This window comes from Fundulus heteroclitus, unplaced genomic scaffold (assembly GCF_011125445.2).
Source record: "Fundulus heteroclitus isolate FHET01 unplaced genomic scaffold, MU-UCD_Fhet_4.1 scaffold_38, whole genome shotgun sequence".
Lineage (NCBI taxonomy): Eukaryota > Metazoa > Chordata > Actinopteri > Cyprinodontiformes > Fundulidae > Fundulus > Fundulus heteroclitus.
This window is the reverse complement of record NW_023396792.1, coordinates 1,459,250-1,487,211: the sequence shown is the minus strand read 5'-3', so window position 1 is coordinate 1,487,211 and position 27,962 is coordinate 1,459,250. Positions and strand designations below refer to the sequence as shown.

Sequence of the window (27,962 nt, the reverse complement as noted above, 5' to 3'; positions counted from 1 at the left end):
AGCTTTATTCAGAAGCCACAGACGGCCGAATATGGATAATTTGCCTTTGATGAACCATTGCGAATGAAGCGTAAAATTGCGCTCTCTCTTTCTCTCTCCGCCCCGGTCCTGTCCGTCACCCGTCGCTTTTTATTCATCCCCAAATTACATTAATGTCATGAGTTGAGCCCCACGCCCCTGTTTTGCTATTTCCCCCCTTACTTTTTTAGCAAATAAACGACCTAACTCGTTCATGTCATCGGCATAATCACTTGGGAGACGTCCTGAGGCCGGGGGATCTGGGTCCAATCCTCTGAGGGGAGACGGGGGTTTGTGTAACTCTACTCAAACCTGAGGGGGAGTTCGGAGTGTTTGGTCAACGGCAGTGGTTCCTGGAAAAGATCTGAATCGCTCCATAACCAAACCCAGCTGCGGTTCTGCTGCGGGCTGCAGTCGTTGCGTGCGTGCGTGCGTGCGTTCTTGCGTGCGTGTGCGTTTTCATCTGAATGAGGTAGACGGAGAGGAAGGGGTTTCTGGAGAAGAGATAGAGAGGGAGGGGAAAGGGGAAAAAAGGAAGAAAAAAAATAGGTTTGGTCTTCTTTTCCGCTTGACTCTTTTTTTTTAAGCATGAACGCCGAGACCTGTGTCCCATACAGCGACATGACGTCCATGGATTCATATTATAGCCCCTCTGCTGCTCAAGGTAGGGATCACCAGACGGACCACTTTAGGACATTTCCAGCTAGTGACACCAAATACAGCCCCATCGCCTTCCTGTCCAGCAAAGGTCAGGCTTACGGAGAGAAGTCCCGGAGCCCCTTCCAGCAGGAGTGCCAATCATTGGATGCCGCCGCAGCTGGGCAAGGCTCTTTCAGCAAATACCACCTCTTCATGCAGAGGTCCCCCTGCAAAACACCGCCCGGGGAGGACAAACTGCACCAGGAGAGAGGACACAACGGAGCGCTCGTCCCGTGCTATGGTGAGTGGAAGCAACACTGGTCTGTATTTATTAAGACGAAAGGCAGAGAAAGAATTATTAAAAGTAGAGTTGACAATTAACAGCTTAAACCCCGTGGCCTTACCCGAAAAGCTCACCTAGTCGTGGGGATTGCTGTCAGCCAGCGGCTTGGTAGGAAGCGCAGGAGCAAAAAGTTGCGTCGTATGTTCAGAAAAAAAGTTTTTGAGAATAAATTTCCCCTCGCATCCGCTTCCTGCCATTTCTCCCAGAGCATCTTGGTCAGCAGCACGCAGGACGGCAGCGCGCATGAAGGATGATAGCTCCGCAGCAGCTGAGCGCCAAGCCTGGTTGTGAACCCGCGCTGCCGCCCTGTCCTCAAACTGTCAAATCGTCTGTTTGGACATCAAAATCAAATTAGGGCGCAATTAATGTGCTAATCTGCATTACAATCCTCAAAATTGGAGCTGAGTCGGACAATTAAATTAACGGGTTTTCAGATAGCGCACGTGGGGAGTTTTAAAATGATAATATTTGCGTCCTTGCCTGGCCTGATTGGGCCCAGTTAGATTAATTTGCGCCAGGGAAGCTGCTGAAATTGTTGACAAATAAGAGAGAGAATTAAACTTGATTCTTATTTTTTTTTTACACACATAACCAACATGTTTAAGGTTTTGGGCATCCCGGAACGAGATGCACGGTTAAATTATTTTTAAGGTAATGCGCGCAAGACCTTCTAATTTCTTTTCTTTTTTTTTTTTTCTTTTTTTCTTTTTTTTTACTGTTTGTTATGAATAACACATAATTTGTTGTATTATGTTCTGTTTCAAATAATAAAACTAACAGAAATCTGTAATCAGGTTCAAGAAAAAAATTGTTACGTTCTGTCTTATGACTTTTGGGCAACAAACGAAATCTTCGGTGGAACGTCGCCTTCTTTATTCGTTATTTGCTGGAGTACTCACAACAGGCCACAAACCTACAAACACCACACTTGGTGTTCGTCCACCGAGCACACAAAGTAGTGCAACGATCTGTTGTTGCAGCTAAATACAGAACACAAACTGTGCGCTCAGGTGTTTTTTCATTCACAGAGCTAGAGCTTCTATTGACAGGATTGCAACCTTTCTGATGGACGTCTTTGCGCGTTCACGTTCCCAGAAAAGGTTTTCCTACAATCATCGATATTTTCAGCTGACGCGCACATAACAAAAATCCCAGAGAAGCTCCACTTCCGGAACTAAAAATAATTCCAATAATAGACGCTTTTGGACACGGTGGGCAGCTTTTACGCACGAAGCAATCGCTCCAACCCGCAATATTAATCATTGCTGCAATGAATCTGAGGAGCACTTTTAAGATGTTTTGACAGTTCAGTCTCCTGGTAGCTTTTTACGGCTCCATCTTTTCAGGACCAGTGAGATAATTCTTATTTTTATGTCTTTTTTTTCAGCTCATGTGGGTCTCTTAAACCAGGCAGTTAAGTTTTTACCACCCATTAACCCTGACATAGATCCGGTAAAAAGAGATGAAGTAAAATTTTACATAACGTTGTAAACGAGGCACACTTGTTAGGCTGAGCTTGAAAAACCGTAAACACTTCGCTCAGGATACGAGATGGAGGGAGGGGGTGTGGGTACAAACAGGGAAATGAGCTGGAAATAAAGGTATTCCGTTTATCTATTTGAAACAAATAAGAGAGAAATATTATTCAAATTATATAGAAATTCTACTTTCAGTTGCTTTGTTTCATATCGATTTCACACACACATTTACACACATTTACACACACGTATATATATATATATATGTGTGTGTTTGTGTGTATATATGTGTATATGTGTATATATATATATATATACATATATATATATATATATATATGTGTGTGTGTGTATATATGTGTATATGTGTATGTATATATATATATATATATATAATACGTGAATTTGGTTCATCTGGCGTTCTTGTTTTACAGCAAAACAGTTTAATGGCCAGATTCACCATGAAGTAAAAGAGGCAGGGGAAAAAAAGCCAAAACATCTCGGCCCTAAAGACAGAGGAACTCAGCCATTAATACGACTCAGATGTCAAACTTCTTTGTTTGCTTTTTATCCCCCCCCCACCTCACACTGACTTGACCCTGCACTGACCAACCTCCTCCTTGGTGCCTCCTCAAACTTTTGGATTAGAGCAGTTCCTGCTTTAAGCGCATTTAGGATGATTTCACTGACGCGCAGATAAAATGAAATGCCAGCTCACGTGACGGCTTAAACGTAACAGCAACAGTTTGGATGCTGCTTTGCTCTGAATTATTACTGATTGAAGGGTTTTACTCACTTCCAACTGAGCTGAAGGCAGGAGTAACACATGCTGAGCTTATACTAGTAGAAGAAGAAAAAAAGATAAATGTTTCCTCCTGTTTTTTTTTTTTTTTTCTTTTACTGGAACACGTTTGAATGTTTCTCATGGCGGGTTTACTTCCTTTGTCAAAGTTGTACATTAGGCAGAGAAGGTTTAAATTGTCAAAGATGCGCTCAGCTAATGTAATTTGCAGCCTGGTAGGCTCAGGTCATTTAAACGCAGATCTTTGATTGGTATAAAGAACAAGCTGTCAGCTTTGACCTGGGCGCTTTAGTAGACAGAAAGCAGTACGGTCGTTTAGTAAACATTTACCTACATTTGAGTCAGTAGACATGTTGTTTACAGCCAGCAGGCTGTCAGTCATGCTGCTGCGTGAAACCAAGGAGAGGGGAGAGAGCTCGGTGAGCTGACACACTGACTGAATTAAAAAGAGAGAAGACGGAGATGCATGGTGGAGAACACACAGAACACTGGGTTGGACAAATGCAGGGCATCAAAAGCATCATCCGGTATTAATGACCCGTAGAACGAGTTATTTGAATATTAGTTTTAAAATAAAACAAAAATTATGTTGAAAATAACAAAAATTCTGCACAAAAAATGTGCTGTTTCAGAAAAAAATATGTAAACTCCAAATGTAATTTATGATTGGAGCACTGTGGACTGTTCATTAAGTCTCCATGCAGCCACCTCAGTATCCGTGTGAATCTCCAGAGATGTCTTTTGATGTCTCCATGTCTTCTCTCGGTGTCTGCGGGTGCTGACCTTTAGCTCAGCTTCCCTGCCCCTGGTCTGTTTGGAGAAGAGGGTGAGTCCTTCTTTGTGCATGCGGCAGAAAAAAATTGTCTCAAACCCCAGGTTGAAACTCTTTTGGTGTCAAAGTAAAACCCGCTGCAGCGTTCGGCATTGGACACCATGCTTCAAGAGTTAAATCGTGGGTCTTGTCATAAAAGGTTTATGCTTGCGATCACTTGACACATGTGACATGTAGGGATGTCAATTTAAACACAAGGTAAATAAATAAAAGCTCTTATTTAGCTGTTTGGCTCAGATAATCCCTGCAGGCTGGATGTTTTTGTTCTTCAGAGCCTTGAGAGGCGGTTAAAGAACATTTTAGATGGGATTTCAGCATCCTGTGAGATTTTGTCACTCTTCGGGGTTTTCAGTTTCCCTCACCGTTTTTGACCCAACACAACCACTTCAGCCGCTGATAACAGTCGTCTGTACAGATTGGTTGGAGCAGGGCGTAATGGGAACCAGCCCCGCGGGCCGGAAGGCCGAGGAACGCTTCAGCAAGTCCCTGACATGAGTGGAGATGACAAGGACTCAGGATCATTTTACCATTTAGCCTAAAGTTTGGCAGGACAATTTACATTAGGCTCAGTTTGCACGGGCGAGTGAGAGCAGCCGGACAGAAAAAAAAGCTCGTGAAGTCCACGGGTTTCTTTGGTCTCGTTGACGCTGTGTCATGTAAACTGAAGTCTCGTACAGAAGCAGGACTGGATGAAGCAGACAGAGCGAATGAAATGTTTTAGCGCTCAGTGTGAAGTAAGGTCAAAATCTCAGAGCTTTGCGAGGCTAACTCTTTTATGTGCAGCATTGTGGGTTTTCCAAAGTTAAGTCATACAAAGCTAATACGTTTCGAATGTTTAGCATTGTAGCTACGACTGCGGGATTTTGCAAAAAAACGTGTAAAGCTACTTTACGGAAAGTTCCCATCTTATTTTTATTTTATTTTTTTTTTCGAATTTTGTATGTGGTTAAAAAAAGGAAAGATCCACGAGAAATTACAAACTTGCCAAGCTTTCTATTTAGTCATTATATCTGACACTTTCCTAATAACTTGGGGTTAGTGATTGGGTTTAACTGAGATCACTTATGAGGATGATGTCTGTGAATGGCCAGCTGGATTTAAACTCATAGATAAATATTAGTTTCAATTTGTTTTTTGTGGATTTTTACATGTTTTGAACTGCACTTTACAATAGTGCTAACTTTAAAACATGTACCTTTAGGAAGGTGACGGGTAGAAGTTGCTACTTTCCCCTGAAACAGTGCCCTGAAAAATTGATGTTTAAGGTTCTTGAGCTCATTAAGTGGTTTATCTTCTAGTCTCGGTTTACCTAGAAACATGCTTTTCAATGTCATAAACAAAAACAATCAAACACAAACACGGTCAAGCAGCGATCTGTTTTACAAAAATATAGATGCTAACAATTATGCTATGCTGCAAGGTCTTCATGAGCAAAAATATTTTAAATTATGCTGGTGTGAACACGCGAAAGGACACTGCAAGACAGAAAGAGTGTGTGTATTCACCTGGGATTTAATTAATCATTATTGTTCTTTCAAATATTGCAACAATCTTGGTTGTACAAAGAATAAAAAAAAACAAGTGCTTGATGTTTTCCATTGCTCTGTTTTTGTCAGAAACTCAGTTTGCTCTCGTACTGCACGTTTAATGCAAAGATGCAATGTTTTTACAGCAAATTATGCCGTTTTGCACAATGCATTTTTGGACATAATGCCTGCATTTCTGTAAATGTAGGCAAAAATATCCTTATTGAAAAATTTGGATTCTGATATTTGCTGTCATCTGACCATATTTAAAGATTGCAAACTCAAAGAGATTGATAGGATCTTTCAGCAATGGTGAAAGACATTTCAAATCTTAATTTCATCAAAATGTATATTTTTACACTAATCTGTCCAAGCAGTGTTATAATTTTCTTATATTTTTAAAAGAACAAGTTGTAGAAACATAATTAGATTAGTGACTATTTTTTAAAAGGTCATAAAGAGTTGGTGCAGACTGCACATGGAGAGGCAGGGGAATTAGTTATGAATGCTGCAGTTATACCTCTCAGTGGGATAATATCTCAGCTGAATAATGAAACTTCCCATGTGCTTTATCTAATGTTGCTGTCTTATTTTTTAAATGTAATAATTTTACCAGGGCTGTAATGATGTAAAGTTGCCGTTGCAACCAGCTTTTGTCGCCCTCAAGTGGCCAAAAAACAAACAATCATTACAAAACGTAATAATAATGTTAATCAGTAATAAATAAATAAATAAATAAATAAATAAATAAATAATAATAATAATAATAATAATAATAATAATAATAATAATAATAATAATAATAATAATAATAATAATAATAATAAGATACACTGATTTTAATAATGTCATAATAATATAATGGCAATAAAATCTTATTAAAGTCATAGGATTTTCTAGACTGGATTCTGGTTCTTTTAGCATCTTAAAGATCACAGAATAGATTTAATGCATTTCCTCTGCCTCGTTTTAATCTCCTTTTGCCCCTTTAACCTCAGATGTGTCTTCTCCTGTTTGACAAGCATGTTGTTAATTTCTCTACTTGTCAATATTTGGTCAGTAATTTATAATGTTTCCTTTTAACACTGTGAGCTGACCCCAGTCAGAGCAGTCAGTAAAAAGCCAGGGAAGGTGCCCTGTTGCTTTACAGCCAGTTAAACTTACACTTTGATGTTGCAGCTGTAATACCTGTCCGGACCGCTCTGACCGTCAGGCCCATAAGGACTTGTTCATTCACATCCCCACAACCTCATAGCATTGTATTGTGAGTCAAGGATATTGGTTCAATTAATATAAAATGTTGCTTTTGGAAACAGACAGTGATGCTGTACGCAAGGGTAAAATTTCCTCAGCATGTTTTTTACACTAATTGTAAATATCTAACTGTAAATAGACTGTGCGTGGATTGAATTTATGTGTCCTATTTACCACTCAAAGTGCTTTACATTATTTACCTTCCCCCAATCACACTCATCAACACACATACATTCATACACGATACACAGATCCGTAGGCAACTTGTGGTTAGGGGCCTTGGTAATTGTAGGCTCAACTGCAATGAAAACTGTACTTTCTGTCATTACAAATGAAGAGGATGTGCAGCATTTTCAGCTGGGAAAAAAAACAAACATTTTAAATTGGATGTACCTCTTCTAATGCCTCTCTGCCTCATTGTTATTGGTGAACTACATTTGAAGTCTTTCATGTATAGAAATGAAAAGCCAAACATGCCCAAACTTGACTTCATCAGAGATTGCATCTTGACCCTTTCCATACATATGGCATGCCTTGCAAGAGAACGGTTTTGATGTCTGTCTCACCTGGGATGGATTTGAATTCAGTTCAGTTTATTTATATACTGCCAATTCACAACACATGTCATCTGAAGGCATTTTACGAAGGGATGGATGGATGGATGGATGGATGGATGGATGGATGGATGGATGAACGGATGGATGAACGGATGGATGAACGGATGGATGAACGGATGGATGAACGGATGGATGAACGGATGGATGGAGATAGATTGGTAATAAAAATCTATCTAAAGAGACTGCATCGAGTCATTGACATGCAGTGTTGAGTCCTCCTGGATCCGCATTTAGCAACAGTGGACTGTCGCTTGCATTGTGTCGTTGATTTAGCAGCAATGCCTCATACCTAGGATGTAGCGAGAGTGGAGAGGAAAACTCCCCTTTAACAGGAAGAAGCCTCCAGCAGAACCAGGATACACGAGGCACTGATCCAGGAATACTTTATATGTGTGAAAAAGAGAAAAGGTAAATGGAGTACTAGCTATTTCATTGACTTCATCCAGGAAGGAAACACAACTACACGGATAAGTTCTGAGCCATTTTTTAAGTCTAGTTGCAATAAAAGCTTGGCCAATAGCTACGTCTAGGATTGCAAACAGGGTTAAACATTAAAATTCAGAGTGAAGTGTATCGTCTACAGAAGGAGAAGATCATTTCTTTGTCATCAGTAGTACCCCTCAAAAGTGGTATTGCAGCTAAACAAACCACCGAGCCAGACATAGCAACTATAAAGCAAAAAAGCAGAGAGAGAAAATAAAGTGAAAAGTTGAAATAACTGAGTATAGAAGAATAAAGTAGAATGAGGGAACAATGTCATATGTCATCCAAAGCACTTAGCAGAGAAGCTATAACCCAAGCTACTCTAAGTCAGGCTGAAAAGTAGACAGGGTGTCTGCCTCACGGACTAAAACTGGGAGTTGGTTCCACAGGAGAGGAGCCTGATAGGATCTGCCTCCCATTCTACTTTTAGAAACTCTTGTAACCACCAGTAGACCTGCAGTCTGAGAGCGAAGCGCTCTGTTAGGAACATACGGGGTAATCAGGGCTCTGATATATGATGGAGCTTGATTATAATGCTTTATATGTGAGAAGGATTACTCTAAAGTATTGTCTGAAGTTAACAGGGATCCAATGAAGAAAAGCTAAAATAGGAGAAATATGATTTCTCAGTTGTAATCTATGTCAGAGCTTTCTGAGGCAATTTGGATCAGCTGAAGGCTTTTAACTGTGCTGTGTGGACTTCTGTAAAGAATTATAAGTCCATTCTTGAAGTAACAAACACATGGACTAGTTTTTCAGAGTCACTTCTGGGCAGGATATTTGTAAGTTTGACAATATTTAGGTGGTAAAACAAAAAAGGAAATTTTAGAAACCTGTTTAATATTGGATTTAAATTATATTTAAAAATAAGCCTTTGGTTTTATTATTTATTAAAACTGGCTTTATAACCAGAGGCCAATTTACTGCAATTCAGATTAAATGATTGCTTCTTTTTCAAATGCCCTGGTCTAGAGAAAACAACTTATGTCTTCTTCGAATTTAAAAGCAGACATTTTTTTCCCAGTTTTTTATGTCTTCAAGTCATACCTGTAGTCTACCTGACTGATTGGATTAATCAGTATTGATGGAAAAACATACAAGCTGAGTATCATCAACATTTACCCCATGTCATCTGATAATTTTACCTATTTCAAGCATATTTTAGTAGAGAAAATAGGACCAAGCACTGAACCCTGTGGAACTCCATTAGTAACCCTGGAGTTTGAAAAAGATTGATCATTTACCTGAACAAACTGGAATCTGTTGAACAATGAATAGCACTAGGCTGATTTAAGCCATCCTAGTGCCATTCACTGAATCCATACAGCATGTTCAAGCCTTTCTAAGAGAATATTGTGATCAACTGTATTAAATGCGGCACTGAAATCTACCGGGACACGTACAGACACAAATCCATTATCTGAGGCCATAAGAATATCATTAGTGACTTTGAATTGATTAAAAGCAGGAGATTGTTGCAGTATCAGTCCTGCCAAAAAAACAAGTGATGCTGGTTAAAGAAAAGCCTTTGATCAGAGAGAGGCCTCGTGATTTCAAAGACCCTGAGTGCTTGTGCTTCATGGGGACCACGAGTTCCAGCAAAGGAAATATGATGTAATGGCAGTATGACACCCCACCCCCCCACCCCCCCATCAAGCACAATAGGAAAACTTGGTCAGCAACAGGAGTCCATCTCCAACTGTGTCGTAGAGTTTTACTCATCACAGAGGCTTGAAATCAGGTTCTACTGTCTTTTTGAAAGGCTAAATAAAATAAAAGTAAAGCAACCTTCAGCTTTAGTTACGTCTGGATTTCTGGATGTCCAGCTGTACCACACAAGCAGGGCGCCTCTAGATAACTTGTAAGGAGTGTCTGAGGGGAAGAGACACTGATAATTTACGTGTGACATACCCAAACCACTACTATTCCAGCAAATAATTTGTTATCTCAAGAGATTAATGATTCCAAACACATCAGAAGTGGTTCTGGAATGGAAGAAGTAGATTAACACCAAGCCTTGATAATAGCCCCAACCTCATTCGCTACTACTGGTTCTACATTTTATGCCTGAAAGCCTGGTCCACACCATGAGAGCAACCATTTAATATAAACCCAACCAATTATGCCATGACAAATGAAGAACTATTTAGTCAGAATTGTACCAGCAATTTTGTTAACGTTCAAAACCCTGTTGTTTTGTTGTTCAAATTGAAACCAGTGTTGTAGGAAGTTTATTTAGTTATTGGAACCTTCATGTATAATTTTCACCCTATGTAGATTAGAGAAAATTCACAATAGGATAAAGCTTGTGTTCATAATTCTTATTTTTTACACCATGGAAGTTGTATAATCTTACAGAACAGAATATATTACAAAATAAAATTGATTAGATGAATAATGAAAGGTGAAAAATAATGTAAACTAATAGCAGATTTTTTCTAAATAAATCTGTTCCATTTTTAAATATCAAGTATAATGGGATTGGAAGAAAGTAAAAATGAAAGGTTTCCGCTTGTTCAACTTTTTGTGTTTTTACATGCAGAAAAAAATCTCTATGTAAACCCACTGTAGTCCAGTTCTCTTCCACACCTCCTGAGTTAGTAAGGGTTTTTATTCTGACTAGTTGAAATCATGCATGTTGTTGTCTTGTCCTGTCAGACCCACTGGGGGTTCTTGGTGACAGCCTGGGTGAGCCTCTTTCCCACAACTACTTCAGTTCTGCTCCACCCTAACTGCGTTTCTCTAGCGTCACCATATTGTCTCATCAATGGTGCTGCTTTCATGAAACAAACATCCACAGAAACTGTGCCAGTTGGCAAAACTGTAATTTCTTCAAATTTTCTGGTTGGGTGGAGGTAAAGGTAAATGAGTCAAAGTTATTATTTTAAAGCACATTTCACAGACAAGTTAACCCAAAAATGACATACAGCACAAAAAAGAAATAAGTAGATAAAGGATTTATTGAGTGCTTTTCACAGATAGAGCAATCACAAAGCGCTGTGCAGGAAACCAGTACAACAATTAAAATAAAATATTAAAAATAGCATAACATCTCAATAATATCACTATAAAAATAAACATTCAACAAAAGGCCTTTGTAATTAAGAAAGTTTTTAACTGCTTCTTAAAAGAGTCATTAATAGTCATAAAAAGCTAAAAAAATAAAATAAAAAAACTTCTTGGAATAGAAATGTTTTTGACCTTTGAAAACAAAAAGACAAAAAATTTTAGAATAATTTTTAAAACTAACCAGCAGTCAGAGCAGCCGCATTAAACAGGAATTATACTATGTTATTTCTTCTGTTTGAGCCTATTAGAACTCCTGCTGCTCAATTCTGTGCTACCCGAGGGTAAACTAACCTCTTTTCATTGACACAATTAAACCATTGCAGTAATTTAGTAATTTGAAGATAAAAGTGTTGTTTTACCTGAGTTTTGAGGGATCCCTAAGATTTTAAAAAAGCGTAATCAAAAATTAGACTTATTATTCAGACTGAAATCGCACTATCTCGTGCAATAATTAAAGTTTAACTTTTTTCTGAATTTAGCTGAAGAAACTATCGCTCAACCATGACAATATTTGTCAGAAAGTTAATAAAAGAGGACTACTTATGTTCCGACCTGTGATGGATTGGCGACTGGTCCACGGTGTAAAAAGATAGGCCCCAGAAAGGTACCTTGAGGAACTCCATGGCATCTGACATGATGTGATTTGAAAGTTTAAAGATCCTTCCAGACACTCCATCACCTTGAAGAAAACACCAATTTTCATAAACAAAATAAAATAAAAAATACATAAAGTTAGGCCTAAAATTATTATTCTCCCTTGCAGATTTAGGTATTATTTTCTTGGTTTATTTCTAAGTTGGTTTCTGATCAAAAAATAATAATATATATAAAATGATTATCAATTTTCAACAAAAAAGTTTAATTAATATTTTGTTTAAAAATATAATGGAATAATATAAAATATAATCCTTAAAAATCTGTGTAAAAATCTTTACTGGCATTGCATCAAGCAAACTCTTTTTAGAATTGCAGACTAATTGTTTTTTTTTAGGTTTCCACTGGTATTTTGATGATTTATCTTTTGCAAAGAGCTCCAAGTCTTTGAGGAGGATGGAGGCGCTCCTTGCTATCACCCTAATCTTTGGCTCCCTCCACAGATTCTCAATCAGATTTAAATCGAGCCCCAGCTTGGACCGCATCAACAATTTTCATTTTAATATTCCTGCTAGTTGGAAGAACATGTGCCGGTACAATTAAGACTATATGGTGTAAACCATAAATCTGCCAGGGTTAGGAATCTTGGACTAAACTACACATGATAGTATTGAAAATATATAATATAGACTTTGACGTACACATATTCATCTACTAGATGGTACCTTCATAACTAAGCAGAATTTTATTATCTTTAAGCCTCTTTGTTCAAAATAAAAGAGGATCAAAATTCACACACTTGTTGTACTTTAGTGGCTCTTAAACATCTCCCACTTTTTGCCGGATACATCTTAGGATGAGGGGATGAATTTTAGACCTCAGCAGTCCTAAAAAATAACTTGACAAAGTACCGTGTTACTGAAACTGAGTGAGACAGCTCTCGCAGAGCAGCCTGTTCCCAAGTCCTACATGGGAATGTGTTTTTCCAAGCGATGTGTTAGCAGTGCCTTCTTTCTTTTTTTTTTTTTATAGCTGGATCAGGCAACATTTGGAAAGGAGCAGCCGGTTCACAACAGAAAACAGGCAGAGGGAAAACTGTGGAAATTTATGATCAGAGAGCTGCTTGAGGTTTTACAGTAAAACTGTAGCCATGAAGAAATCAAATGGGAGCACAATCGACAGGCAGACAAAAAATGCTTTTATTGTTCTTGGATCTCTGGAAGCTACTCAACAGCAATTTATTTGTGATAATCTTGTTGCAGATGTAACTTTTCAGCCACACGCTGCGCTCCAAAACATTTTGCACTCGCAAACAGCAACTGAGCAGGGAGAATAAAAGAAGAGGTGTTTATGAGAGTGGCTTTTAGTGGACAAGGCTGATGGTTGAGAAGTCTTAGGGGAGTAAAACCTGAGACTTTCAGTCATACGTAATAGAAAAAATCAATGCTCCAGCAGTTTAAGCAGCCAGTTTTTGGAAGCACAGCTCAACGCTGTGCACCAACACATTTCACAACAAAACTGCATCACACAGAGTGTGAAATTCCTTTGTTCCACCCCGTCAAACCTCATAAATAAAAATATTGATCCAACAAAGAAATCATCAGTTCTGAATGCTCTGTTAGAGGCCAGTTACTGGAAGTTTGCTCAAAAAAAGCCCCTTGTTTTCTTCTGTTTGATACTGGATGGAACTAATAGGATGATCCATGTTTATTCCCAGGAGGAAAATCTCCTAAAATGGCCCAAGATCAAATATATCACACTGGGGAGATTTTGTTGGATTTATGACTAAAATACTCAGCAGATTTTCTTAAGTGAGCCAAGGCAAAGAAAGCGCTGAGAAACGACAGCAGAAAATAACTTTTTGATAGTTTTAGGATGGCACTAAACATGTAGGCTTTGTTGAATAGGAGCAGAGGAGCAGATGTATGGGAAACATGGGGAATACCGACGTGGAATTACAATCAGTAAATCTGGCTGGAAATCAGCAGGGACTCAATCTCTCTGACAACTTTTGCACTTTTCGTTCAACCCCTAGGCCAACAAGGTTACCTAAAAAATGAAAATACCTTTGAGGTCCAAATATATTAAACACATGGATCCTGTTGCACCTTTCCTGTCTTCTGAAAACGACACCCTATTTTCTTTACGTGATAACATTCCTTATTGCTTCCCTTTTTTCCCCTCATTTGTCTTCAGTTTGATGATAGCAGATTTACGAAAAGGATGTTTCATTATAGCAAAAAACGTTTTCGCTTCCTCTCTCTGCAGGTAAGGACAGTTCAGGCCTGACAGACTCTGATTTGGCCCCGGACCCAGATCCACCAGGAATGGACTCCAGATACCTGGCTGTGAAGGATCAAGGTGTCAAGGCGACCTCGGAAAGGTCGCCGAGCAACGACTTGGCGAGTCCGCTGGAAAAAGCTGACGGCGGCGAAAGCAACAAGGGCAAGAAGAGACGCAACCGCACCACCTTCACCAGCTACCAGCTCGAGGAGCTGGAGAAGGTTTTTCAAAAGACGCACTACCCGGACGTTTACGCCAGGGAGCAGCTGGCTTTGAGGACTGACCTGACGGAAGCTCGAGTGCAGGTAAGACCGGGCAAAACCATCCCTGGATCCGTCAGCATCTGCAGAGATAAAGTCGCTCACAGAACAACATGAGAGATTTATCTGGTAATGTGGGAGTAGGGAGAGAGAGTGGGGGAGTGGGAGCTTGCAGAGGCCAGGGGGCCCAGGGGGGGGGGTGCTGAGGTTTGAGCTGCCTGGGCCTCATATGTGCAGCGTAAAGAGAGCAGACTTTCATCGACACATGGCTCCGCTGTGTTTTTCCTACGAATTGTCTTGATGACTTTATCCTTTGCGCTTTCAAAGTTTAGTGTTTTTTTTTTTTTCTCCTGAAACTGTGCGATCGTTCCCTTTCAGTTTCCCTCTGGACGGAGGCCCGCAGCGCCGCTCTGACCTTTTAGGCTCAATTAGCTCAGAAACTGGTCACAACTGCTGTAATGCACCTTCTGCATCAGACAGCAGTGAGAGAGACCTCCGCCGTATCTGCACCATGCCTTTGTGTGGTGCATGTGGATGAGGACCAAAGCCCCTGGATTTGCCTTGTTTTTCTTTCATTAAAGTCCCGTTCAGACAAGAATGTGTCCCCGCTGTGGTCTCCAGGAGGTGTGAAACCTTTCCCATGGGTTCCCATTGGTTGGACCGTTATAACCGTACTATGAGTTCTGACTAAAGCAAACCTAATATTTAAAATTATGGCTATACTCTTTCCATGAGTGTCAATTCAGATGAGATAAGAGATTGATAATAAATACATAAATAAATAAGTAAAAAAACACAATCCTCCACATGATGAGCTGAAAACACAGGAAATCTGTTCAGCCTCCAGGGCTGTAACTCAACCCAGAGTCTGAAGGCATGCCGCTCTGCAGTTTGTGCTATCGCTGACCAGCCTGCTGCAGACGGATGCAGCTTTATGGCCATCAGCTCTCCCAGCAGCCCCCTTAAACGCTCAGGCTAAAAAGATAAAAGACATAAGATGTCTTGTCAGCCAGACGACGGAGTTTTGTGCTCCGCTCAAGTAGTTCACACACACCAGAGGACAAACTCACAGCTCATCAGGTCTCAGAAGTGGGTAGAGTTGCCAAAAAATGTTTTACCCAAGTAAGAGTAGCACTGCTTTAACATATTTTTACTCAAGTAAAAGTAAAAAGCTGGCAGCCAAGAAATTTCTCAAATAATAGTAAAAGAATATTCAGTAAGACGGCTACTCAAGTACTGAGTAATTAATCATGACAGCTGATGGTTTAATATTTAAAAAATATGTAATTGAACAGACAAAAATATAAGGTTATGTGCAAATTCTGGTATTTTAAAGACAAAATAAACACTTTTCTAAACCATTGTTTCAGCATTAAACTTGAAAGCAGTACTTACAGCAGGCAATGTATTTACAGTATATTAGAACTGTGCAAAGTTCTTCCATTGACAATATGTATTGTATGTTCATATGACCTCCAAATGGCTCAGTGAGCTCAGCAGGTAGAAAATAACATTAAAATAACAAATTATGTTATGTCTTATTTGCATGTGTGCAAATAAGAAGTCTCATTTTAACATAAACTCTTGGTTTTTGTCTCTCTGGTGCATTTTTGGTTAAAACAAGTCCGTTATTCATTCATGAAGTTACTCACAGTGGGTAGAGTAGCGAGAAATTTTACTCAAGATTAGCGATACTTAAAAGTAAAAGTAGAGTGCAGTAAACATACTCCTAAAAGTACATTTTGTTAAAAAAGTTACTCAAGTAAATGTAACTGAGTAAATGTAACTAGTTACTACCCAACTACGGTTAGGTCGGCATCTGGAGTAAAAGTGATGTTAAGAAAAGAAACTGCTGATAAAAGCAATACTTCAAATATACTGATTTTTACTTTTTATTTTATTTATTTAGTCTTTGCAAAAAATTTAAGCAAACTGACCTCAACCGTTTCTTGATAACGTACGTGCACACCAACTAACGGGGGACCTTGTGTTGAACAACGGCAGGGCTTGCAGTTGTTTGCTGTTTTAGTCTCAGGGTTTCAAAGGAAGAAGGTGAATTCAGATCTGACTCACATACACTACATGTGAGGGTCAGAGATCAGAGGTCTCAGCAGCATCGCTCAGATTTACTGCTCTGATAGTCCAGAGAGGCGAGACGGCATCTGAGGTGGAGTTCACCAGGGAAACACAGGTGTGCGCGCGCGGGTTTACGGATGAAAGACGAGATGCTGACCCCCCCCTCCCCCACACAGAGATACAGTGGAGGCAGAGCGGCTCAGAAAGAGGCGAGACATCGTGTGAAGCTATCTGTTGAACTAGGACAGAATGTGAAAACGTATGAAAACATTTAGCGATGACAACATTTTTTATTAGTTTTTTACATCATGTTCATTTTTAATTTTAAGTCATTGTTTAGACCAGAAATTTTAAAGTGCTACTAATAAAGCTGGTCTCTCTCCATGTCTTACAGTAAATCTGACTAATCTTTGCTGTTTTAGCACAGCTAGGATTACCACAAGTAACTCTGTTTGTTAATGCCAGAAAAAAAAGAGCAAGATTATATTTTTAGATGCTCTTATATTATGTCTTTAAACAATATGGGAAAGCCCTTATGATGATGATTGAAGGATTTGCGAGCTTCTGATGGGTTAATTCACAATGTTTGAGTTAAGTGGAGTCGCTCCGTTTGTGTATTTTAAGGCGCTCTCTCAAACACACTTTGTTGTTTGATGTCATGTAAAAAAAAATATCTTAAGATATCAAGAAGAAATTTGTCCACCTCAGCAAGTCTGTTTCATCCTCAGGTACAATTACATGGATGCCTGCAGGTGCTACAGTACATTCATCTGTTCAGTCATATGCACGTAAGACCATGGAGATGTTGTGCTTGCTGGAGACTCTAAGAAAGCGTCATTATCTGCAGGGAAAAAAGTCCTGTACCAACATGGGATGAAAGGCCACTCACCAAGAAGGACTCCATAATTAAAAAAAACTAAATAAAAGGCTGATTACTGTTTGCAAATAGGCTCAGGGATGATTTTTGGAGCCGTATCTTGTGGTTTGTTAAACCTAAAACCCAAGGGTTTGGTCATAATTACCTTGTTACATTTGGCAGAAACAGGAGGAAGCCTGCAGGCTTTAAGGTACAGCACGCAGGTTGAGGCCACACAATGTTGTGAAGATGCTTTACATAGGGGACTAGTTCATAAAACAGATGGTATCTTAAAAAAAAAACACACACACATTATGTTGAAATATTGAAGTAACGCCTTAAGATATCATCTAGGAAGTAAAGCCCGGATCCAAATGACTCTTCCAAAATGGACACTGATCCCAGTCATTCCACCAGATTAGTTACAAAGTGGCTTTAGGACAACAAAGTATTTCAGAGTGGCCAATAACAAAGCCCACATCTTTCATTAAAGAAATTGTGGGCAGAGCTGAATGAATAACCCAGTTCTGTAAGAAGGAATGGGCCAAAGTCGCACTAAACAATTGTTAGAAGCCTGTGGAAGTTCCCTCAAAAATGTTTGTTCAAAAAGTTATTCTATCAAATGCCAAGGACAGCTATGGAAACCTCTGACTTACAAAAAAGAACAAAGAAAAATGTCTCTTGTTGTTCTGGCATCAGTACACACAGGATGAAATAACAGTATCCAGGGTAAATGTAGTTTATCTTTGCCATTGTCTTCTGAGATTTACAATGATAAACCTAGGATAAAGTAGATGTCTGTAAAGTAAAAAAAAAACAGTTGCAGAATTTCTTATGATAAAGGTTTGTTACAAACGGTTATTTAAAGAATAAAAATAGTACAGGAAGGTTTGCTGTAAGGCAGACTGGTTAAACAATATTTCCATCGAGATTTAAATGAAAGCAGGTAACACATTCATAGTATCTCTCTAACCAAAGATCCTCCGCTGACCTCAAAGGCAAAATACAATCTCCAGTCCTGATATTTCTGGAGAAATAAGAACAGAACTTGCCCCTGATGAGCACAAACACTGGTCAAACATGTTCCTGTTGTATTATTAGAATTTATGGGAGCTAGACAACTGAAGCCAAGCTCAGGAGCCCCCATTTTCCCCTCCTACTTGGTTTTAGAAGGTGAAATGAGTGACAGCCGAGGCGGGTTATCAATCCTCTGAGCCGCGCTCTCACTTCAAAGTGTTTTCAGCCCCCGTACAGCCTCCTGCCGGGGCCAGTTTGGTATTTCTCTGCTCTTTCTCTCTGGGGCAGTAACATAAATAAAGCCTCATTGAGAGTCTACCAGCTACTTAAGCTGTCAAGGTCTTTACCAATTACTGTCACGAGGCGGTGTGTGCAACACAGAAGTATGTTAGAGCCGCATAATAGCCAACAGACTCGGAGCAGGGCAAACACTGAGATGTTCGCGGATACAGCGTTTGAGGAAGGAGGTGGCATGCACGATCATTACAATAAATCCACAGAGAAACCTTTTTCAGAGAGCCATCTCAGACTGGGTGGTGATGACTGAGCTCGAAAGAAGACGTATCAAACATCAAGGAAAGCAGGATTATGGGCTCAAATCTGCGTGCCTCTTTAATTTAGAATGAGACAGTGTCTGAAAGCCAGAAGTTTTAGGCTTCAGGAAATTAAAAGGGAAAATCCAAACAAACACCAATTATAATCCCATCTCACTTTTCAATTTCCCCTTTTGCCCCGTCCGTGAGGCGTGTGAGCAAAGAGCAGATGCATGGTTATCAGGAAAGAGCCACACAGAAACGTTAGTCCAGGTTTGACTTGTGTCCAACAAATGTAAAGAAAAGCATCAACATCCTCAAGAGAGAATAAAACCAAATGTCTGAATTGATGTGTTTAGATCCGGTAAGAAAAAAAAAAAACCCTGCTGGATGATGATTGCAGCGAAAGACAAAAAATGCAATTTGATTACTTTCAGGTTCTCTAATGGTAAGTCAAACACACTACTTTTTGCAATAAACACAGCCGTATTTACATGTCAAAGGTGATTATGGAAGAGAATAAGCACATGTTATGGTCAGAAAGTAAATAAGCGAAGGTGAGATGATTGTAGAGTCATAAACACTACACAGGAATGTCTGTAGCTCGTTGTTTACAAGTCATCCACCTCAGCTTTCGGCCTCTGAGAGACACTTATGCAGCTCTGAGTTGCAATTCTGCGATGGTAGGTTCCCACTAAAGTTGGAGGCCTTACTTTATGGCACAGATTCCCAATTAAAACATCTAAATACACATATTTGCCTTAGATCTTAAGTGAAAGTGTGTTCAAGTTTGGTAAGACTCCATGTCTCCTGCGCCAGTCTCATTTTAAAATCACGGACAGTCGCTCCACTTCAAAGCTGGGCTGCTCTCCTCGCGGACTTGTAAACCTTTGATTTTAATTTCCAATTTAATGACAGTTGGTTCAATTGTCTTTGCAGGTGTGGTTCCAGAACCGGAGAGCAAAGTGGAGAAAGAGGGAGCGATTTGGTCAGATGCAGCAGGTCCGAACGCATTTCTCAACTGCTTACGAGCTGCCTCTTCTAACGCGTCCTGAGAATTACGCACAGGTACAGGAGCAACACCTTAAGGTTTAAACCATGTTCACAGCTCAAAAAGATTGGTAGGAACACCATTTTGGTAGGGATGTTCTTAAGGGATTTTTATATTACATATTAAGAGTAGTCAGCAGTGGAGGGATTTGTTTGTTTGTGTGTTTGTTTGTTTTTTTGCTTGAATGGCTCACAAGTCCCTTTTCCTGCTTTGACACAGAATAAGATGAGAATAACTATAATGAAATAATAAAAAAATCACTTTTTCACTCTTTTGTATTAAACAAGTGGTCTTGAAACAAAAAAAAAGGATGTTCAGTAAAGAAAAAAACTCAAAAATCATTACAGGTACTCCCAAATACATTATAATATCGTCACGAAGTAGATTCATTTCAGTAACTCAATTCAGAATGTGAGACTCATCTGTTATATAGGTTGATTACACAGAGCTAAATATTTCAAATTTTGGTAATTATGGGTCATTGCCAAAAAAAAAAAAGAAACCCAAAATGCTGTTTCTCAGAAAACTAAAACACTACATAAGATCATTGCAAAAGGATTTATAATGTAGGAATATTGGCTGAAAGGTATGTTCAAATACTTGGTAAATGCACGCAGTACTTGGTTGGGTCTGCAGCATGAATTACTGAATCAGTACGGCGCTGCATGGAGGTGATCAGCCTGTGGTTCTGCTGAGGTGTCAGGAAGCCCGGGTTGTTTTGATGGCAGCCTTCAGTTCATTTACATTTGTGGCTCTCCCTAACATCAGCCAGCCCTCTCTGGGCGTTGTATCTTCAATTTGCATTGACCCAGCTTCACTGAGCTCCTGGTCCCCAGTGGTGCTGTGTGTGACTTACCAGGGATGAAGATGAGGTAAACAGGGAGGCACACTCATGAAGCCTTGGCAATGGAGAGTCCCCCCACCCCAGGCTTCAATCCACCAGGCTAATGTCCACTCCCTAGCTAGTAAAATAGACAAAGTGCTCCTTCTCACGTCTGGAGCACTTTGTGTCCTCTGGTTCACCAAAACCGAGCTTGGTGAACACACCCTGGACTGCACACGTCTGATTCCAGGCTTCCAGCTGCTCTCAGGATAAAAAAGAGAGGAGGCGAAATCTGCTTTCACATAAACAAAGGTTGTCGTACTGCTGTCAAGCTGTTACAGAAGACATGTAGTCCTCACCTGGAGTAATTTATTATGGACTATAAACCTTTTTATTTACAAAGGGAGTTTTCATTTGTTCTGGCCGGTGTTTACATCCCACCACAACCCTCCAGCAGAGGCTGAAGAACAGCTTTCAGAGCTGATAACAGGCCTGGAGAAAAAAATACCCTGCCCATACTCTCTCGTTGTTGTTCTTGGGAGTTTTACCAGTGCAAACCTCTCCAGTGAACTTCCAATATACAGGCACCATAAGAAGTGCCCCACCAGGGACAAAATGTCTCTGGATCACCAATAAAAAAAAAAAAAAATCAGGTAGTAGGTCCCCTGGACAGGTTCTTCTCTGTTGATCAAGTCAGCATAGAGAAGCTCCAGACAGGAGCAGATACATTCTCAATGAATGACCTTGTGCTTCAAATGCTCCACCATCATCCCTGTCCCGAAGAAACGTCCTTCTGAATTCTCTCAAGGCCAAGCTTGTCCCTGCTGCACTTTTTCCTTCCACTCCACCTTCCAGTAATATGCTTGACGACACTGTGAGCCGCTACTTATTGTAATGTCTTTTGGCTGATTGACCACTGGGCAACAGTCAGGTCAGCACCCTTCCTCATTTTTTGTAAGGACATAACACTGCGGCAATAAAAAGGCTTATGTAATATTTAAATGTTGGTATTCATTCGTTGTAACCTAAAATCATCAAAAATATATCCATCTCTGTATATTCTAGATTTAATTGTATTACTGAAATATATATATATATATATATATATATATATATATATATATATATATAATATATATATATATATATATATATATATATATATATATATATATATATATATATATATATATATATATATATATATATATATATATATATATATCCGTCCGTCCGTCTTCTTCCGCTTATCCGGGGTCGGGTCGCAGGGGTAGCAGCTTCAGTAGGGAGGCCCAGACGTCCCTCTCCCCAGCCACTTGGGCCAGCTCCTCAGGAGGAATCCCAAGGCGTTCCCAGGCCAGCTGGGAGACATAGTCCCTCCAGCGTGTCCTGAGTCTTCCCCTGGGCCTCCTCCCGGTGGGACGTGCCCGGAACACCTCACCAGGGAGGCGTCCAGGAGGCATCCTAACCAGATGCCCGAGCCACCTCAACTGGCTCCTCTCGACGTGGAGGAGCAGCGGCTCTACTCTGAGTCCTCCCCGGATGACTGAGCTCCTATCTCTAAGGGAGAGCCCAGACACACTACGGAGAAAACTCATTTCAGCCGCTTGTATCCGCTTGTAAGGTGGCAGCCCCTCCCTGGGCTGCCACCTTACCGTGGTGGAGGGGTTTGAGTGTGCCAATGATCCTAGGAGCTATGCTGTCAGGGGCTTTAAGCCCCTAGTAGGGTCACCCAAGGCAGACAGGTCCTAGGTGAGGGACCAGACAAAGTGCAGCCCAAAATGCCCCTTATGATGAGTAATATCATTGGACCTCGTGTTCCCTCGCCCGGACGCGGGTCACCGGGGCCCCACTCTGGAGCCAGGCCTGGAGGTGGGGCACGTTGGCGAGCGTCTGGTGGCCGGGCTCAGCCCGAAGAGGCAACATGGGTCCCCCTTCCAATGGGCTCACCACCTGTCGGAGGGGCCAAAGGGGTCGGGTGCATTGTGCAACGGGTGGCAGTAGAGGGCGGGGACCTTGGCGTTCCGATCCTCGGCTGCAGAAGCTGGCTCTTGGGACGTGGAATATATATATATATATATTTTTGATAATTGCTAAATGGGCTAAACAACCCAAAAAGACTTGTGAATGTTTTTTCTGACTACAATGACTCATCAATACCTTAAAAATGTTGTTTATGCACAATAAAACCTCTATTTTTAACTTTGCTTCTTAACAATGTGTTCAGATCCAGAACCCCTCCTGGATCGGCAGCAGCAGCGCAGCGTCTCCTGTCCCCGGCTGCGTCGTGCCCTGCGACACCGTGGCCACCTGCATGACCCCCCACCCTCACTCTGCCAGCGGGGTCTCCGATTTCCTGGGTGTCCCCAGCCCTGGGGGACACGTTGGACAGCCTCACATGGGCAGCCTGTTCGGAGGATCTCCTGGCATGGCTGCCGGCATCAACACCTACGATCTCAACTTAGACCCCGACCGCAAATCGTCCAGTATCGCCGCTTTGCGTATGAAAGCCAAAGAGCACAGCGCTGCCATTTCTTGGGCAACATGATGCGTCGACGCACACAGGATGGTGGATCTTACGCAAACACCAGCAAGGAGTGAGGGGCACCTAATTCAAAACTCCGCAGGAAAAAGTGACTACCTTAATAAATGCTGCACCAAAATGATTGTGCGTATAGGAGATGACTGACGACGATTTGCCACGTTTCAGTGCCTCTGCTGGAGGAGACCACTGTGCCTGTTCAAAAAAAAAAAAAATAATTAAAAATGAAGATGCTGTGTGGTCCTAATAAAAAGACAGAAGAGGGGGAATTCAAACAATCCCATGCACTTAATCGCCCAAGTTCATTGACTCTTACTTGTACGTCGCTTTCAGTGGATGTGGTTTGTAGTTTGGTGCTGTTTTATTTTGTGGTTTTCTTATTTTTTGTGGGTTTTATTTCTTCCAAATTCTTTTTTTGTTTTGTTTTTACTTTTACAGATAGTAAAAAAAACACAAACCAAACAGAAATTCAGTATTAACGCTTATCTACATGTTTTTTTTACCCCCTTTAGCAGTATTTTTTAGCATCAGCACACATTTCACATATTTATTATCCGAATTACTGGGGGTGCAAATAAGAAAAGAGTTTCAGAAAACCATCCGGCACGTTGAGACGTCCCTCCCTTTTCGGCACAACCGATAAAATAAGCAACTATGAGCGACTATTTAGGCAAATCTCAACTCCGACGCCATTCTGCTGCTCCCTAAACATTTAAAAGCCCTGGCTTTTAAATGTTTAAAAGCCAGGAGAAGTTCGATCGGAGACGGGAGATCCACCTGCTGCAGTGACTCGGCCTGCCGATGCCCACAGAGAAGAGGCGGTAGAGGAGGAAGCGTGAGAGGAGGCGCACAGCGGGCCTGCTGCTCTCTGGACCGGAGAGCCTCGGAGAGCCGGCCTCCGAAACAGACTCACCTCTGTCTCTAGAAAGGACAGTCTCTCCAACGAGGGGACTTAACTATTACCGCTTGCTTTGCTAGTCTCACAAGCTTCAGTAGAAGGAAATGCCCACTACTCAGACTGCCAGGCATAACCCAGAAACAAGCAGCCGTCTCGTAAAAGAGGGAAGACTGAAGCAGATTACAAAGCGGGTGTTGAACCATTGAAGCCTTGAAAGGCTGTCGTCGCTTATTTGAATTTTAACATCTTTGTGTTTGGTTGTCGAAAGCAGTTCAGTCATTCAGAAGAAGCAGCAGCAGCAGCACACATGGTGTACATTGTTTCTTGTTTGTCTAGTTTCTCCCTTCAAAGCCTTTAAAGCATCAATGTTCTTGCTTCAAGCTTGTTGATTGAAAAACATCTTTACAGACAGGTGGCCACGCAATTAACCGTCTAATGAAGGAAGCCTGGGGTTAAAATGATCTAAGTTTACAAGATAAACCGGGGATCTGGTAGAGTTTTAGAACAGGTGTACTAGTTACGTGTTTAAAAAACAAAGGAGGGTAAAACAGCTCACCTAAGTCCATAAAAAGTTTGCCCAGCAGTCCTGTTTCTGAATGTTGCCACTGAAAAGAAGCACAGAACCTAAAATATCTTCAAATAAAATGGCCTCATTGGAAAACTGTGTAAAGGTAATGAACATGCAACAGTTGCTTAAATAACTTTCAGTCATTCTTGATGTTATGTGTTTGTCAGATGTATGTTTCTGATAATGGGTTACCTGTTTCACACAACAGGCCCACCGCAAGAGCCAACCAGGGGTTAGGAAAATCTCGGCTGATTGCCTGTGATTGACTTAAGGCCTGACGTCTCCATTTATACCTAATTTGGAAATTGTAAAAAAAAAACAACAAAAAGAAGCTCATTTCATTTTTATGTGAAAAATTATTTTTCAACAATCTAAAGGACGGTAAAGCATCCGTAATCGAGCCAAAGCTAAGTATGTGTTTTTTATTTCTTTTTCTTGCCATTGTTGAAAAGAATTTGAATGAAATTCATAATTTACCATAATTATTTGAAAAACTCAAACAAAAATAGGGTTTTTCCATCTTCTCAATCATTTGAGACATTTTTGTCTGTTACTTTGAGGCACTAAATGTCAGCTGGATCTAACCAAGTGTTTCATTTCACACAGCATATCGTTCATATAGTTTAACAGTCAGGACATACATATATATGTACATATTTCCTGCAACTGAAAGCTTGATCTAGGCTTAAAGCAAAACAAAGCTCATCAGAGACTCAAAAAGTGAATTTGAAACATTGCAGCAGGATTTTCCCACATTGAATCCTATTCGCTTCCTCTTATGGTTGGTCAGAGCAGCGACCTGCAGGCCACAACCATTCAGCAGAGATCCCCCTCCCTAAAATCATCAACGTTATCTAAAACTCAAATACAAGTTGTGTGTGTGTGTGTGTGTGTATTCCTCTTGAGATTTGGGCCCCCTGTGGTGTGGCCGCGGGGTTGGACGGAGGGCGAGTTTGCGAGGGCGTCTGTGTGTTCCGGTGTTCTGGGAAAAGGACAGTGCACACAGCTGCGCTCGAGGGGGCAAATGCAAAACAAACATGCCTCACACATGCTTTCACTCTCAGCTGCCACGGATCTGCTTTCAAAAGATTCACCCCATATCACACGACGCACCGCGCCTCTTCCCGGGGGGTCAATTCCACCACGTCCAGCGGTCCCCCGAGCCGGAGCCCCTCATCAGCTCCAGGGTCCGAAGGCCCGGCCGGATCAGGAAGGCTCTTTAATTAACGCAGAGCCGTGTGGAGGCTGCAGGCCAGCGGATTGTGTGTCGGGATGGACAGGACCGTCTGTCTCTGGTTTAATGAACACCGCCCATCTGCACGGAGCACGCCAGCACGGAGATGCTCAGGTTTACAGAACAGATACTCCGCGTTTTAGCTTTTTGTAAGACTTTATTAATATTTTTTATTAAACCTTGTCCCTGTGCGCTGCATTTAAGTCTGCCATGAATGACACCATTTTCCCCTGATACTCTCCGTTTCTGATACTACTGAAGTCAAGCGATCAGTATAGGAGTGACCGTGTGATGAATACATGTTGCTGGTGCATTGTTGTACATTTGTCCTAACGCTTGGAAATGTTTTTTAAATTTTATGACGTTTGGTTGATGTTTTGAGTCCGTTTATCAAGTATTTGAATGTACTTTCAAATACACTTTGAACATATACTTTGTTTTTTTTTTAAACTTGGAGGTGTATAATTGTGTTTTAAAGAATTTCTTGGCTTATGTTCTCTAAAATGTTTTTTTTTTTTTTTTCATGTTTGTAGCTTTAAGCTGCCTTTTGAGTTAAGAAATCTGCCCTCGCTTGTGTTGTTTGACGGATTAAAGTTCTATAAGTTATTGCACCTTGGTGAGAGTTCATTATGGGCATTCAAGGTGATGGCATACTCGCGTAGGGTTGATAAATATATGGTGATATATACCCAGATTTTTTTTTTCATGAGAATTATGGGGATTAAGAACAGTGAACTGGAAATTGTAGGTCATTTAAACAAGTGGATTCATATCCAGACATACGTACGGCTCTATGTGTATGCGACTGAGAAATAGCATGGATAAACTTGCATAAAGTCAAATTGTTTTAGTAAAGATCATCCTAAAATATATGTCCCAATTACAGTCATGGAAGAAATGTATTAGACCACCCTTGTCTACTTAAGGTTTGTGTTGATCTTAATGTCTGGTACGACCAAAGGTACAAATACAACAAACAAATATCAAATTAGTTTCATTTAGAAGCTCATTTCTAGCCATTTTCTATGGTTTTGATAATCAAACTCACTTCTTACATAGTTATTGCATTGCACTGCCAAAAAACAGCTTTTTGGCATTCCAGGTTTTCTTGTCTGTTTTAGTCACGCAATGCACAGGAGTTAGTACTCGATTGCGTAACCATTGTTTTTGATGACTGTTGCCAAGAAATTGAAGAAAATAATGTTTTTCCCCTTGACTGCATAGTTTAAATTCCATTTCAAGGCCAGCTTTCAGAATTTTTATTTTCAGGTTTAAGTTTGTTTAATCCCATCTTCTGTCCATTAAAGGGGGCATTACGTTTTACTGGTTAATGAAAAGCCCTGGCTATATTAGAGAGTGTGTTCTTAAAAATAATTCAAGAGCATTAACCATTTCAGCAGTAAAAAAAAAAAAAGTTTAGACTGTAGTCTTTTTTTGTAAGCAAAACACAATTAGCTTTTTTTTACTTTTGAGTTGACTATTTCACAGGGCCGAAGTACAGAGCATGACAGAAATACCTGCAGGTAGACCAGTGTTCATGTGCTGTAAATAATAGTTACGTTTAACTTTCATTGTTAAAATATACAGTTTAACAGAGGAAGTAGAAGGTTCTTAAGAGTGAAGACAAAGAGCAGAAGGAGAAAGAGATAATCCATGAGCATTTACAGAAAGGAGGCTAAGTTCAGAAGTGGGAATTCATTCTTTTCATTGCAGAACATTAAGAAATGGTCAAATATGTGGCCACTTTTTATCAGTTTAGCATTCCCGTGATTTATATGTGGTAATTTATCACATTTTTAACTCCTGAAAGGACAGCATGCATTTGAGTTTGTATAAAACTTTCTAAAAAGAAAGTTTAGTATATTTCAATTGCTTTCATGAACGAATATCAAGCTATGGGCAATTTTCTTATAAAAAAAACAACAAAAAAAACAATTCCTAACAGAGGTTTTGTTGCCAGAATTTAAATAAATAAATAGTTGCAGCACCTGGTCTGTAACTGGTGGTTGTTCCATTAAGTTGCTCAATGAACCAAATACTTGGATGAGGTCATACAAGGCCTAACACCACTTGTCACTTTCAGTTCTTAGAAAAAGCCTTTTGACAGTAATAATAGAGGTTGGGTGCCATTTGCAAATAACTTGTTTAAATATGTAAAAAAAAAAA

At 40.3% G+C, this 27,962-nt stretch overlaps 1 protein-coding gene across 1 annotated transcript; it reads left to right on the top strand.

Annotated features, from left to right (window-relative positions):
* On the top strand, positions 1–27,962 carry alx4a (ALX homeobox 4a). The gene is made up of 4 exons (XM_012850701.3): positions 1–958; positions 13,924–14,243; positions 19,620–19,748; positions 22,782–27,962. Exons 1-4 carry the CDS (start codon positions 607–609, stop codon positions 23,100–23,102), a joined length of 1,122 nt encoding a protein of 373 aa, XP_012706155.2. The 5' UTR covers positions 1–606; the 3' UTR covers positions 23,103–27,962.

Bases quoted from the DNA above. Each gene is read 5' to 3' on its own strand.
- alx4a (XM_012850701.3), top strand. From the start codon at position 607: ATGAACGCCGAGACCTGTGTCCCATACAGCGACATGACGTCCATGGAT. The intron at 959-13,923 runs GTGAGTGGAAGC...CTCTCTCTGCAG, and splicing joins AGCGCTCGTCCCGTGCTATG to GTAAGGACAGTTCAGGCCTG. The intron at 19,749-22,781 runs GTACAGGAGCAA...CAATGTGTTCAG, and splicing joins GTCCTGAGAATTACGCACAG to ATCCAGAACCCCTCCTGGAT.